The sequence below is a fragment of the Nilaparvata lugens genome, chromosome 3 (assembly GCF_014356525.2).
Source record: "Nilaparvata lugens isolate BPH chromosome 3, ASM1435652v1, whole genome shotgun sequence".
Lineage (NCBI taxonomy): Eukaryota > Metazoa > Arthropoda > Insecta > Hemiptera > Delphacidae > Nilaparvata > Nilaparvata lugens.
This window is the reverse complement of record NC_052506.1, coordinates 91877078-91893151: the sequence shown is the minus strand read 5'-3', so window position 1 is coordinate 91893151 and position 16074 is coordinate 91877078. Positions and strand designations below refer to the sequence as shown.

At 33.8% G+C, this 16074-nt stretch overlaps 1 protein-coding gene across 1 annotated transcript in view; it reads left to right on the top strand.

The window, feature by feature from the left end:
* The first annotated feature begins 2612 nt into the window (after positions 1 to 2612).
* LOC120350642 overlaps positions 2613 to 16074 on the top strand; it is a 37935-nt gene continuing 24473 nt past the window's right edge. Inside the window, exon 1 of the mRNA XM_039425044.1 lies at positions 2613 to 2778. Within this exon, the coding sequence (XP_039280978.1) occupies positions 2743 to 2778 (36 nt within the window). The 5' untranslated portion in view covers positions 2613 to 2742. The remainder of the gene's footprint in view (positions 2779 to 16074) is intronic.

Below are 16074 nucleotides of genomic sequence, written 5' to 3'. Positions count from 1 at the left end.
TTCGATCAATTACCATTATTCATTCAATCACTCTTCATGCATCACCATATCCATGAATCCATCCAATTTCAATGTTGTTTTAGTACCATAAAAATTTATTCACGTTTTCCCCACATCCTAAAAGAATAACTTAACCAGGATTATTCTTAATTCAGTACAAGGGTGAACCTCTACAGTGAGGTCCACGTTATAATGGCAGTGTTTGATTAGCAATGGTATTGCTATCCTTTTCTATCATTCAACAAAGCGGATAGCGCTATCTCTTTCTCGCTTTGCTCTGTTGCCAGATCGTCTTTTAGCAATGTAGAATTCATAATCAATTGACAAAATATTCCATACTTATTATGTAAATTCATTATGAAATAATTGAAAAATATAATTTCTTGCTTAATGGAATATAATTGATTATTTTAAACGAGAATGAACAGTTAATATTACATCATGTTTTCAAGTCAGCAGAAAGTGGGTTGGCCATTGCAAAGCGTTGGTTTGACCGTAATAAGCTCTCAATGAACCCAAATAAAACAAAATATCTACCTATATCATTTAGCGCCTCAGGCGACCCTGACAACCAGCAATTAAAACTTCATAGCTGCTGCATTCCCCATGTGTGCAACTCGTGTGAGTGTATCGAAAGAGTAACACATTACAAATATTTAGGTGTTATATTTGATAACCGTTTAAGGTGGTCTATACACGTGCAATATATCAGGAATAAACTCAGAAAATTCATATACATTTTTTCTTCCTTAAGTCGGATTCTCACGCTGGAGTTGATTAGAATAGTCTATTACGCATATATCCAATCAACATTGCTGTACGGAATTATTGCTTGGGGTGGTGCATATAAGACTATACTTTCCCCTTCATCAGTCATGCAAAGAATTATCATGAAAATTGCAATTCGTCAGCCTTAACAATATCCCACAGACACACTATTTAACGAATTTCAAGTTCTTAACATTACTCAACTCTATGTCAAAACCCTGATTTTGTATATTTTTAAGCGCAAGTCTTCTTTATTCACTAATATCCGCCACAATTACCAAACAAGAACTGCTCTGAACACAGGTATCATCACTCCTAGACTGCTTAAAACATTCACAACTACATCCTCGCATTATAAAATCAATATGATTTTCCCTAAGCTACCAGAATTTATAAAAAATCCCGAAAATAATAAAATAAGCCATCTAAAGCAAATAGTCAACAAATGGATACTTAGTGTGAATCATGAGGAAATGGAGAATTATATAGTATCAATTTATTCTGATCGATAGAGCTCGAGTGGTGTGATAAGAACGCAAGTGTACAATAATTAATATCAAAAATTTATATAGAATATGAATAAAAATGAAAACGGAACGTTACACGGAATTTAATGTGTACGGTTTGTTGAGGGGTTTTGAGTGTGTCTGTGAAGTCTCTTTTAGGATTAATTTCTTGTAGTATCCTAATACCATTAATTATCATTTTACGTCTGTAAGTAATATATCTTGTAATTAATAATTATTATTGCTCTGTTTCTTTCGTTTCGATAATATGTTATTGTTTAATGCTTATTATTGGTTGAAATTGTTTTGTTTTTCAATTGTATTGTATCATTGTCATATCTATCATTGTATATTCAAGTATATGTAAATGTAGAGAACTCGTCCCTCGCACACAGGTTTTGCCCATGTGAGGAACTTTCTTCAATTTTTGTATATTTATATTCTGTATTGTTAGTATTTCCTAAGAAGATGAAGAATAAAGATAATTTCAATTTCAATCAATAACCATAAAAGGAAAGGATCAGAGAACCGTCTATAGAAGGCATTGACAAGTCAGAGGATCGGCAACGTTGCTCTCGTACCGTATCTTTCTCTACTGCCATTATATCGTGGACCTCTCTATAGAGACTAGAGATTGTGTGATGGGATAGTTTTCGAATTTTTCTCATATTCCATCAGAGAAAACTTCATCGATTCGTGTTAAATCGCTGTTTTTGGAGAAGAATGATGGAAATCGGTTCACGAAATGAAACTTGAGAGGTTGTGCTTGAATCCATTGAATCTGATCCGAAAGAATATCCCGCGTCGGTGTGTTCAAGGCTTGATGAGAATTATTCGCAAAATATCACGCGGGGTAAACAGGACGACACACGTGACGCAAGTGAATAGTTGTCTCATATTCAATTAATAACCTCTCATTTACAATTGACATTTTCTCAAATACAAATGACTATTCTCAATTACATTTGATTACTCTTAAAAACTATTGACTGATCTCATTCACAACTGATGTTTTCTCAATTACAAATGACTATTCTCAAATACAACTGATATATTCTCAATTAAATTGATACTTTTTGAAATACAATTGGAAAATGTGAAGAACATATATTGGGATTACTACAACAGTTTTCCAAATTTCGTTGAAATTTTCCAGGCTCTAGGTGGACTACCTTGACTACGTCACCACTCACCAGTGAGGGTGAGCCCCAATGAAAATTCGGCTTGAGCAGCAAGTCGTCCTCACGAATTATGAGAGTTTTGGAATAGTCCCATTAATAAAATGAGTGGGAGGGGGTGCGCGCGCATCGCTATTTGGTTGGCAGTTAAATAGGCTGGTGCCCTGAGTTGGGCGCCGAGTGTGTCCGCGATCTGTTCAGTGAAATCACGTGATTGATAGCTTCAGTGACTTGCAACAGTTTTAGTCAGTTCTTCCGTCAACAACTTTATTGGAGAAGACATCAAAACCATGGCCGCCAACCACTCCATGTCATCAACAAAATTGGTTAGTTCAATTGATTGTTTCCAAAGTATTTCAACCACAGAAGAACCTACGATTTATTGAATTTTTCATAATTATCATACAAGTACCAATAGGTTTAGATGTACAAGTACAAGTAATAGATACAGATTATCTAGGATTGATAATAATCATTACCATTGATAATAATAAGAATATACCACAACAACCACACAAGGAATAGTTTGACTCTTGAATCATCCTCATCATAGTAATGAGAGAAACTTTATAATGATTGAAATGTGAAAAACATACAGTTATTGTTATGAAAAGAACAATCTATTAAGAGAATAGGGATTAGGATAACGGGGTTGTATATTTTTTCCAAACAATATCAATTTTAATATAATTTTCTAATAAACATTACCTAATCATCTATGAAGTTGAGATATAGGTAGTATTTATTAGTGCCGGTATGCCGGTGAGTGATGGTAGCAATGAGATGGTTTAGGCCCAGTTGTACAAAAGCCGGTTAAATTTTAATCGTGGTTAATTCCACGAGAACCAATCAGAGAAGGCTTTTTTTAAAAGACGGCTCCTCTGGTTGGTTTTTGTGGAATTAACCACAATTAAAACAAAAGCCGGTTAAATTTTAACCATGTTTATTTTTTGAAAAAGCCTTCTCTGATTGGTTCTCGTGTAATTAATCACGATTAAAATTCAACCGGCTTTTGTGCAATCGGACCATAGTCTTGTAGTTCTCGTAATATTAGTAGTAGTGCTACGAAACATAGGAAAGATGGTTGCTTATTTCCGTAGAATGTTTTAAAATAGTTAATGATCATTATACTTTACTTGTAGGAATTTTCGTTTCTTGGCTGTATCTCAAGTTTTTCTTAAGGAATTGCGCTAAATCATGTCAAAAGTGGATCTGAAAATTTGTTAGGCTGTAGGCTACTCTCTAGCAAATCGCTCTCTACATGCAGTAGAGTATTCCAAAAATAAAATTATTAGCTCATTTTTGGATGAAAAGACATGAATGCTTTGCTGGATCGAGATTTTAAATGTTTCCTATTGAATAGAAAAAGAGGGAAACAGAAGGAAAAGAGGGAAATCCTCTCAATAACACTTCACTTTCCCTTTTTCCATCCATCACCTAATACGTTTATCTTTGCAACTTTACATCCCATAACTAACCACAATAAGTATTATATTGTTGGACAAAGCTAACACTCAGCCTTCTCTCCAGAATAAAATATTTTTTGAAAGATAAATTTCATCTAAAATGAAATGAGCCCAAGTTTTTCTGATCGAACTGCCATCTCTCCCTTATTACAACAAAGAGAATAGATATTTCGATCTTAAAATGAAATAGATACTTTTTATTCTGTATTATAGCACAGTGCAGAACTAACTCACGTCAACAAGTTAATCAGATAATATAGAGCTCGGTTTTCTCCATAGAGGGTCTATTTGATGTTTATTTTCACATTTTCAAACTAGATACGGGTTCGAATCCCGTCGAATCCCATCGAATAGGTATGGACGTTTGATCATCTCATAATTCAGCCTCGCACATCCCATTTCCCACGCACAAGCAAAAAGCTCATGTGGGCATCATCCGCAATTAGCTCCACACATCAGTAATCAATGTGAACTTTATACATTAACAGACAAAATATGTAAGATGAAATTGAGGAGATATTTGTTATCAATAATATGATATTCATAAACAAGAATGAAACTCGGTACATCATTGGTGGTATTTGTGAACAAATAAAAAGGTTCAATTCATTACGAAAAACATCCTGTTATTACATATTGGTCCGCCAGTGCTAGACTCAGAGAATGTCTCTCAAAGAGTGCTGAAATAAATTGATAATTCAATAAAATTGATATATTTATCTAATATCGGATGGTCTAATTAGGCCTACCTGAGTTCTAGTTCCAGGCAGTAGTTACCTTCTCCTGACCCTTTTGGTAAAATCTGTGGTCATTTGTCACGAAACCATTTTTGCAGTATCCATGTCTTAAAATCATAATTCAATCTTTCAACAGCTGCTGAACAAATCACTTCTCACTTTATTCTTATAGCACAGGACATCTTGTTGTACATCAATGTTGTAAAAATAAGAATTGGAACCGTTTTGGGCAAGCCTGTAGTACTTTTCTGTAAGTTGTGTAATCTTGCAACGAAATGACAAACATTCTCATGATTTTTCACATTACAAAGAAAACTCATGGAATTTCTATCTGACATTCACTGCTGATACTTGAAGTTTTAATATAGATGCCCATTTGCCTCAAGATTCAGAGGGAAGATTACGTTGTGTCACTTGAAAATAAATTATCATTTTCTAAAATGTGATTTGGACATTTATAAATATGAGGTGATGTCTTGCAACTCCTGACTTACCTCTCAAATTCTCCACATCTCTTGATTTAACTTCATCCTCTTTCTAATTTCTTCAATTTTCCTTGTCAGCTTGAAATATTTATTTGACTAATAAAGATAATCTCGATAAACGATTCCCGAATCTACGGCAACAACGTTACAACGTTTCCTTCATAGTGGAAGTTAGGACAATCGTTGATTCATTATTTGTATGGTAGATGTTTTTGGGTCATTATTTCTCATAACTGACCACTATAAAGCTTTGACGAATGTGGGCTATTTGAAAACTCGCGGATAAATCATACAATAACGTTGTCATGATTTCTTTGAAAAGAGCATAATTTAACGCATATTATTTAGCAACTCAACAACCTATCCATACAATAGGCTACTGTTTCATATTTTGCACTTCGTCAAAGTTTCTGTATATGCATATTTGCCAATAATAAAGCTTATCACCCTTATTCCTGTATTAGTCTCCTATTCCTGTCTAGTCTACTATCTCTATAAAACACTGCACTAGGTAGTCTAATACTTCACATCAATAATTTTATCATTTATAGTAACAGTGAGTTAGTATATTTCTACCTCTTTCGAAGAGTTCAATACCAAAATCTAAATTTCCGTGGTTCACAGTTCAAACATTGAAATTCAAAAGTATCATTGGAGATGAAGATGCAATAATCAGTCACCAAATAGTCTGAAATCGACTGCTCACTCTAAACTCAAACCTTGAAGTTTTACATTAATTCATCAAAACATAATGACATTTCAAATTTGCTAATTATGTTAGTTTTAGAGAGACCTTCATTTAAGTAATTAAAAATCGTTCAAAACTATAAATATTTCACAAATTTAGTGGATTGCATATTATGAAAGGTGATCAGGTCAAGTTTCAACTATTTATCACTGCCGATTATTATGAACGAGCTTTTTTATCAGACTTTGGATCTTGGATGACATGAAATATCCAAAATACTACCGATACTTCTTAGTATAGTACGGTACTGTCTCTTACTGTAGCGTGTGTAGCCTATACAGTAATAACTATAGCCCTCCTCCTGAGCGTGAGTACCTTGTACGGTAATGATTATTCTAAGATTGGAGATATTAATTTATTATCATTGATATCATAATATAATTTTAAAATTATGGAACAAATATTCAGTTTTCTCTGTTTTATGAAAGGTCATAAGAATAAATTTTTAAAATCTTAGTGATTTTAAAATCTTGTGAAAAACTGTCTATATCTCTGAGAAAAAATAAAAAAAATTAATATTTTGGAGAATTTTCATCAGTTTTGATCGTGAATTGCCAAATCACTGAAACACCAAAATATTATTCGAATATGGGCCATGTTAATGGAATGTAATACAATAGATTCTAGACGTACCGTAATGGGAATCAAATCCCTACGGCACCGATGAAGAGATAATAGGAGACTGAAGTGTGAAGTCAACGTAGGTGCTCATTTTATAACTACTAGACTACGCCGGTGTTAGCCATGCTTTGATTCCTGTTTTTGGATGATTATTAGTTATATAGAGGCCAGCGCCATGGTGCATGCTATTTGCAGATGACATTGTGCTCTGTAAACCTACCAAAGATCAGTTGGGAGAAAGGCTGGAAAGCTGGAGGAAGACTTTGGAGGAAAGGGGACTGAAAATTAGCCGATCAAAAACAGATAGTATTGGGAAACAATGATGGGCTACCCGTACAGCTTGAAGGAAACCAACTCCATCCAGTTACAAGCTTTAAGTACCTGGAATCAAGTGTACAGAGAGATGGAGGGCTTGATGTAGTAATACAGCATAGAATAAATTGTGGATGGATGAACTGGAGAAAAATGAGTTGTGTTCTTTGTGATAAGAGAGTGAATTGTCAAATGAGCGGAAAAGTTTATAGATCAGTTGTGAGGCCAGCTATGCTGTATGGAACAGAAACATGGCCCATTTCAAAGAAACAGGAACGAAAGATGGAGTGACTGAGATGAGAATGTTAAGATGGATGTGTGGGGTTACAAGAAGCGATAAAATAAGAAATGAATTGATCAGAGGCACAGTAAAAGTTGGGAGACTGGGAAAGAAAATGCAGGAGACAAGAATGAGGTGGTTTGGGCATGTACAGCGACGGGAGGAGGATTATGTTGGACGAAGAGTGCAGGATTTGGTTTTGGATGGTGTGAGAGGACGAGGTAGACCTAGGATGAGGTGGGGAGATAGAATAGTCAGCCGCTATTGCGGGAGAGTGGTTGGAGGAGAGAGGAAGCATTGGATAAGGGCTTTGTGGAGGGGCAGACTAAGAGAAAGGAATGCCGACCCCATTAAATGGGATAAGGCACAGTCAAAGAAGAAGAAGAAGAAGAAGAAGAAGAAGAAGAAGAAGAAGAGAAGAAGAAGAAGAGAGAAGAAGAAGAAGAAGAAGAAGAAGAAGAAGAAGAAGAAGGAAGAAGAAGAAGAAGAAGAAGAAGAGAAGAAGAAGAAGAAGAAGAAGAAGAAGAAGAAGAAGAAGAAGAAGAAGAAGAAGAAGAAGAAGAAGAAGAAGAAGAGAGAAGAAGAAGAAGAAGAAGAAGAAGAAAGAAGAAGAAGAAGAAGAAGAAGAAGAAGAAGAAGAAGAAGAAGAAGAAGAGAAGAAGAGAAGAAGAAGAAGAAGAAGAAGAAGAAGAAGAAGAGAAGAAGAAGAAGAAGAAGAAGAAGAAGAAGAAGAAGAAGAAGAAGAAGAAGAAGAAGAAGAAGAAGAAGAAGAAGAAGAAGAAGAAGAAGAAGAAGAAGAAGAAGAAGAAGAAGAAGAAGAAGAAGAAGAAGAAGAAGAAGAGTTAGGTAGAATTAGGTTTCAGGCTTTTGCGTGGGTAATGGGAAGTATGATAAGAGATGCCGTAGTTATTCAAAAATAATTCTAGAACTTAAAATCTTCTTGTCTTAATGTTTTGCACATTTCTATAACACATTCCAAGCCTTTAAAAACAGTGGAATAGAATCAAATAAATTTTCATAGAAAATAAATTTTCAAATAAATTTTCAATAGAATCACATAAATTTTAGATTTGAAGTGATTCAGGTGAATTGGTAGGCCGATGTTAGTTTCAGTGGAATAGAAAGAGTTGATGACGTGTTGTTGTGATCTATAAATGCTATCGAAGACGCAATATGAATCATGAGAGTTTTCAGTGTATATGCATACAGTTTTCTGTATATGCATATTTGCCAATAATAAAGCTTATCACCCTTATTCCTGTATTAGTCTCCTATTCCTGTCCAGTCTACTATCTCTATAAAACACGGCACTAGTCTAATACTTCACATCAATAATTTTATCATTTATAGTAACAGTGAGTTAGTATATTTCTACCTCTTTCGAAGACGCTATCGGAGTTCAATACCAAAATCTAAATTTCCGTGGTTCACAGTTCAAACATTGAAATTCAAAAGTATCATTGGAGATGAAGATGCAATAATCAGTCACCAAATAGTCTGAAATCGACTGCTCACTCTAAACTCAAACCTTGAAGTTTTACATTAATTCATCAAAACATAATGACATTTCAAATTTGCTAATTATGTTAGTTTTAGAGAGACCTTCATTTAAGTAATTAAAATTCGTTCAAAACTATAAATATTTCACAAATTTAGTGGATTGCATATTATGAAAGGTGATCAGGTCAAGTTTCAACTATTTATCACTGCCAATTATTATGAACGAGCTTTTTTATCAGACTTTGGATCTTGGATGACATGAAATATCCAAAATACTACCGATACTTCTTAGTATAGTACGGTACTGTCTCTTACTGTAGCGTGTGTAGCCTATACAGTAATAACTATAGCCCTCCTCCTGAGCGTGAGTACCTTGTACGGTAATGATTATTCTAAGATTGGAGATATTAATTTATTATCATTGATATCATAATATAATTTTTAAATTATGGAACAAATATTCAGTTTTCTCTGTTTTATGAAAGGTCATAAGAATAAATTTTCGTAGTGATTTTAAAATCTTGTGAAAAACTGTCTATATCTCTGAGAAAAAATAAAAAAAATTAATATTTTGGAGAATTTTCATCATTTTTGATCGTGAATTGCCAAATCACTGAAACACCAAAATATTATTCGAATATGGGCCATGTTAATGGAATGTAATAAAATAGTTTCAGAATGCTTAATGTAGCCTATAATATGTGTACCGGTATGCGATAAAACGATAAAAAGTCATTCTATTCTATTATGTAGGTACTGATATAATAATTACTAGCGAATATAGACGTGTCTCTTGAAGATATATAATATTTCTAGATAAGTTACTAGTTTTTCTAGTTTTTGATAACTCTATAGGCTTGCAGAAACTTTGAATCTATTGAAACTTGAGTCTAACTTCAAAAGATAAACGATAACTAAAGTGTCAAATTCAATTAATTCTAATCCATCAGCGTAAGATTTGTAGTAGACTACCTATGGAAAAATGTGAATCCAGTTTAAATAAGACTCTCGACCATCGATCTTGAATCATATTATATAATTATGCTCTTGTCTAGAAATTCTACAGGCTTTGAAAGAAAGGTTTAATTTGTTTTACTCGGGCCACTCCCGTGTTTCGGATGGAAACGTTAAGTCGTCGGTCCCGGCTGTCTAAACACAGTCATTAGGTCATTGTCAGAGGCCCTGAAATTGATCAGGTGCCTCCTGAAAACTCTGAATTGGACCTGAGCCAGCCAGATCACTCGATATTATTACGATGGTATAGTGAGTTGGAGAGCCACTTTACAACTTTAAATTTAAAACACGTCTGTAGTAAATGGACAAAAGTAAAACACTCCGCTGATTATCCGTGTGTTTCAAGATAGAAAATGTTCCGTTTTTAAATGCTTTAAATTGTCATTTTCTCCGAGAGTGAGACTGAACATTGAGTACAACGACACAGTATAAATATACTAAACATGAAAATGTAGTGGAATATTTCGTTCGTTTTGTGATTATGCCCTATGCTTTGTGCATTGAATAGAATAGAATAGAATATTTTTATTTGTCCAAGAACAATTACACGATTGCATGAGACATTGTCAAGATAGTTATAATACATTGTTAATGAGATGAAGGATAATACAATAGATTCTAGACGTACCGTAATGGGAATCAAATCCCTACGGCACCGATGAAGAGATAATAGGAGACTGAAGTGTGAAGTCGACGTAGGTGCTCATTTTATAACTACTAGACTACGCCGGTGTTAACCATGCTTTGATTCCTGTTTTTGGATGATTATTAGTTATATAGAGGCCAGCGCCATGGTGCATGCTATTTGCAGATGACATCGTGCTCTGTGAACCTACCAAAGATCAGTTGGGAGAAAGGCTGGAAAGCTGGAGGAAGACTTTGGAAGAAAGGGGACTGAAAATTAGCCGATCAAAAACAGAGTACATGGTATTGGGACACAATGATGGGCTACCCTTACAGCTTGAAGGAAACCAACTCCAACCAGTTGCAAGTTTCACGTATCTGGGTTCAAGTGTACAGAGAGATGGAGGGCTTGATGTAGAAATACAGCATAGAATAAATTGTGGATGGATGAACTGGAGACAAATGAGTTGTGTTCTTTGTGATAAGGGAGTGAATTGTCAAATGAGCGGAAAAGTGTATAGATCAGTTGTGAGGCCAGCTATGCTGTATGGAACAGAAACATGGCCCATTTCAAAGAAACAGGAACGAAAGATGGAAGTGACTGAGATGAGAATGTTAAGATGGATGTGTGGGGTTACAAGAACAGATAAAATAAGTAATGAATTGATCAGAGGCACTGTAAAAGTTGGGAGACTGGGAAAGAAAATGCAGGAGACAAGGATGAGGTGGTTTGGGCATGTACAGCGACGGGAGGAGGATTATGTTGGACGAAGAGTGCAGGATTTGGTTTTGGATGGTGTGAGAGGACGAGGTAGACCTAGGATGAGGTGGGGAGATAGAATAGCGGCTGACTTGCGGGAGAGTGGTTGGAGGAGATAGGAAGCATTGGATAGGGCTTTGTGGAGGGGCAGACTAAGAGAAAGGAATGCCGACCCAATTAAATGGGATAAGGCACAGTCAAAGAAGAAGAAGAGAAGAAGAAGAAGAAGAAGAAGAAGAAGAAGAAGAAGAAGAAGAAGAAGAAGAAGAAGAAGAAGAAGAAGAAGAAGAGAAGAAGAAGAAGAAGAAGAAGAAGAAGAAGAAGAAGAAGAAGAGAAGAAGAAGAAGGAAGAAGAAGAAGAAGAAGAAGAAGAAGAAGAAGAGAAGAAGAAGAAGAAGAAGAAGAAGAAGAAGAAGAAGAAGAAGAAGAAGAAGAAGAAGAAGAAGAAGAAGAAGAAGAAGAAGAAGAAGAAGAAGAAGAAAATTAGTTATATATAGATGAAATTCACTATTCAGATCGTAACTTGAATCAAGGGATGAGGTTTCAGGCTTTTGCGTGGGTAATGTGAAGTATGATTAGAGTAGTTATTCAAAAAAAAAAATCCAGAACTTTAAATCTTCTCGTCTTGGTGTTTTGCACATTTCTACAGCACATTCCATTTCAAGCCTTTAACAACAGTGGAATAGAATCATATATATTTATATTAGATTTGAAGTGATTCAGGTGAATTGGTAGGCCTATGTTAGTTTCAGTGGAATAGAAAAAGTTGATGACGTGTTGTTGGAAAAAACATTGTTGTGATCTATAAATGCTATCGAAGACGCAATATGAATCATGAGAGTTTTCAGTTGTGATCTAGTTTTGATTGTAAAAAAATGGAGTTTAATCTTGTTTTATCAGATCAATGGCTCGATCTGCAGTTATACAATGTATAAAATTCATTTCCTGGTAGAAAACTATAGCGACAGTGTGCCATGTGGATAAGGGTGACCTAAAAACATTGCAAGGGTCAAGAAGAGATCACATATTATTGCTTGTAAGCTATGAATGCTATTTCCAAAAGGAATTGAAAACACATTATCGAAAAATCATTATATTATAATTATCAATACAACATGGACTTATTGCACATCTCTTTGAGGATTGAAATTATTTAAATTTAAATGTCATTTCTCTTTTGAATTTTTCCAGCTTGAAATAAGTACCTAAGAAAAGTCGTATAGCATATAATACACACTCATTCTACTTGTAAGTAGGTAATATATTGATAACTCAAGTCTCATCGAAGGCGGCAAATTGAGTAATGTGATACCTAAAAGATAATATTATGTTTACATATATATCAATTATACTAAACTTATATAAGAGTCAAAAGTTATATAACTGCTGCAAACTATTGATATACCTGAATCAATTGATCAGACTTCAATATTATTTATTACATCAACGATATTGCAATTTTTCATAATATTACTTCCAACCGTATAATATCCCATAACAATGGAACGTGTTATCATATACACAAGTAGGTAGGCCTACTATTTTTTTTAATATTTGAAAGGAGGAATAATCAGAGAAAAATGCTGCTATAAAAATGCTATTAAAAAAAAAATTCTGCTATAAGAAAATGCTATTTTTTTATAATATCTCATTTCAGAGAAGACCATTTCAGACAATATGGGGTAATGATTAATCCCTTTACGTCCTTGAGAGATCAATATGTAGCCTACAATGCATATCGAAAAATCTATTGTTGTACGCCTATAATTGTTACATTTTCACAGGAAAAATAATGTTGGAAAAAGTTTATTTGCTGATTAAAAGGTTACTACTGAAGGTTATAGAGACTGCAGTATCGGTTTGAAGGGTATCAACAGCAATATTTCTGAGTAATCCGACTTCTATGAAAATCAAAGCTTGTTTTTTATTTCATTTGGATGTTTACTTATTAACTTGTAAAAATTATTTTGGATTATACCTAGGTACCTAACTTGAGGCTGTGCAAAGGCTGAAAATAAACTTTCTACTCGTGATATTTTTCAAAGTTTTTCGATTTGTATATCATCAAGCTATTAAAATGAGAAAGTTTTCTCAGAAAAAAAATTTTTTCTGATCATTACTTTTTGAGATATGAGCTCCTTAAGTATATAAATTTTTGGGACAGAACATTTCAAATTCGGTAAGAGATAAATCCATGAGATTTCGAGGATAGATTCTTCATGGTATTGTTGATCTAGTAAAACAAATTTTTTTTGAAAATATTGCTTTTTGGAAAAGTTGTTCAATTTACCAAAAATAACTCAATAAAAAGTTATTTTTAGTAAATTGAATAACTATCTTAAAAATTGATATTTTCAGAAAATTTTTGTTTTACTAGATCAACACAATATCATGAAGAAAATATCCTTGAAATCTCATGGATTTATCCCGGATTTGAAATGTTCTGTCCCAAAAATTTAATCTTTAGGCGCTCATCAAGTATATACTCATATCTCAAAAAGTAATGATCAGAAAAAAAAATTCTCGAGAAAACTTTCTCATTTTGATAGCTTGATGATACACAAATCGAAAAACTTTGAAAAATATCTCGAGTAGAAAGTTTATTTTTAGCCTTTGAACAGACTTAACGATAAAAGGTTGATCATCTAATCACTATGCCTCTATAAAATAGGCCTAATCATATTAGTTACGGTCTTACTATATCATATACACTTTGTTACGGTAAAGGCCGAAACTCAAAATGCAGTGTGCTCACAGACGGGGTGGGGGGTCAGGTCGCAGACTGTTTGGGGGAGAGGCCAGGGGCCCCCCACGAGGGGGGTGGTAAAAAAAATTCTTGGGGGAAGGGATCCAAAAGAAGGCAGGAGTGTTTTTTGCGTGTGGGGGGCTGTTACTAAAATTTGGGATTTTTTTTTCTAGGGGTGCGTAAAATTGGACGCAACCAGATATTGAAACTCAGAGATGTTTCAAATTTGGCTTCTTCAACCGAAACAAGTTCGACAAATATTTAAGAGCAGAAAATTTTAACCATAGAAACTATTTTTTATGTGTATAGTCGTTTCTTGATCGAAAAATGAACCAATCAAATTAAAAATTAAAATTGATTCCATTGAGAATGAAGATTGATTATTAATCACACTTCAGATAATCTTATCAGTTAATCAGTTAGAGCCAGTATCCACTTATACATATTTATGTACGTTTGTGCTTCCTCCATTTTTAAAGATATATTCCCCGACTCAAATTTGGCTTACAAATTATTATAACTGAACTATTTTTAGAATTACCTCAAAATGCGAACGAACTGAATAAATAGAGCTAGAGGCTGCCACTATATAAGCCGCTTATTAGCTCGATATTTTTAGGAAAACCGAACAATGCTATATAATTAATCTCCTTTGACTTGGTGAAATTCTGATTATGAAGTATAGACATTATTATGAAGAATCAATCAATTTGATACAGAATCTATTACAACGGTTAAAAAGTTTATACTAAATCATGAACTAATTTCTTCATATTTCAATAATAACCATTGGACTTTCGAATTGACAAGTTTCAAAGTTTTGTGTGATAACAATTTATTGGTTTGTTTTATTGTTTTGTCTATTTCTGGCATAAGTTGAAGGATTGTACAGCTTCGAATAGAAAATTCTGATCGTAGGGCACTATTTGCTATCTTCTGGAAGGAGTAAGAATAATGCATACTTTTCCTTCAACAATAAAATACAAGTGATATACAGTGAATACGAGAAGTTTTGCAAAAAATATTGAAGTGGGTTAAGGTCATACGCGAAACAATCTTCGACAGTCTAAAATCATCTTTGTTATCCTTATCACTTCCATTCTAAAGTTATCGGTGAATGAGTTCATGTTTTGGTTCAAAGCTAATAAATAATGTTCGCAAATTATTAGCATCTTATGAGTGAATGTAAAGCAGTTAGTAGTCGAGTCAAATATTCTTGTATTCTACTGTAGAATACTTGCATGAGCAAACTTATAACAACATTAAATTGCAACTGAATTAAATAACTAAATTGCAACTATAACAAGAAATCCAAATTGAATCTGTAACATATCTATCATTTATGTACATGAAAAATACATACCCGATAATAATATATTTTTACTACAGGAGGAGGAGAAGGAGGATGAATGATGAAGAGGAAAAGAAGGAGAAGGAGAAAAATATTGCAAATGAGGAGGTGGAGGAGGAGGAGGAGAACGTGAAGAAGAAGGAGTAGAAGGTGGAGGAGGAAAAGGAGGAGGAGGAGAACGTGAAGAAGAAGGAGTAGAAGGTGGAGGAGGAAAAGGAGGAGGAGGAGGAAAAGGAAGATTAGATTAGATTAGATTAGATTTCTTCATTTATTATGTTACAATAATTACTGAAGGAGGAGGAGGAGGAGGAGGAGGAGGAGGAGGAGGAGGAGGATGTGGAGGAAGAGAGAAAATATATTAGAATAAGAAAAAAGGGGAAAGGTAGTAAAATAATACAGTATTCGATAACACAATGATTTCTTGTACAAAATGAAGTAGATATTTTCATATCAATAGAATGGTGACAATAGATAAATGAATAGTCCCATTTCATTGGCTTGTAAATCAATACAGTGTAATAAAATAATATAAAAACTCGTAGTATCCTTTTATTAAAAACTTTAAAATATTTGAAGTTTTCAGGTTAAAATTTAAACTTTAAAATGACGAATGGTCGAAACTAGTCGTTGAAGAGAATTCAATAAGGATGAAGAAAATTCATTTGAAATGAAAATTAAAATTTTAAAATTTAAATTTACAACATGAAAATGACCATTGGTCGAAACTAGTCGTTGAAATATTTTAAAGTTTTTAATAAAAGGAGTCTACGAGTTTTTATATTGTTTTTATTATTTTGAATAAAGTTGCCCATATAAGTGAAGTGATTTTATCAATACGGTACCTACAGTACTTTATCGAATTAATAAGCGATTGAAAGATGATTGTCTTCGACCAATATTATAAACTTCAAATCTGCCCTGGAACAAAGAAAACAGATAATGGCTCAACTTTAAATTATGACGATTCAGATAAATATT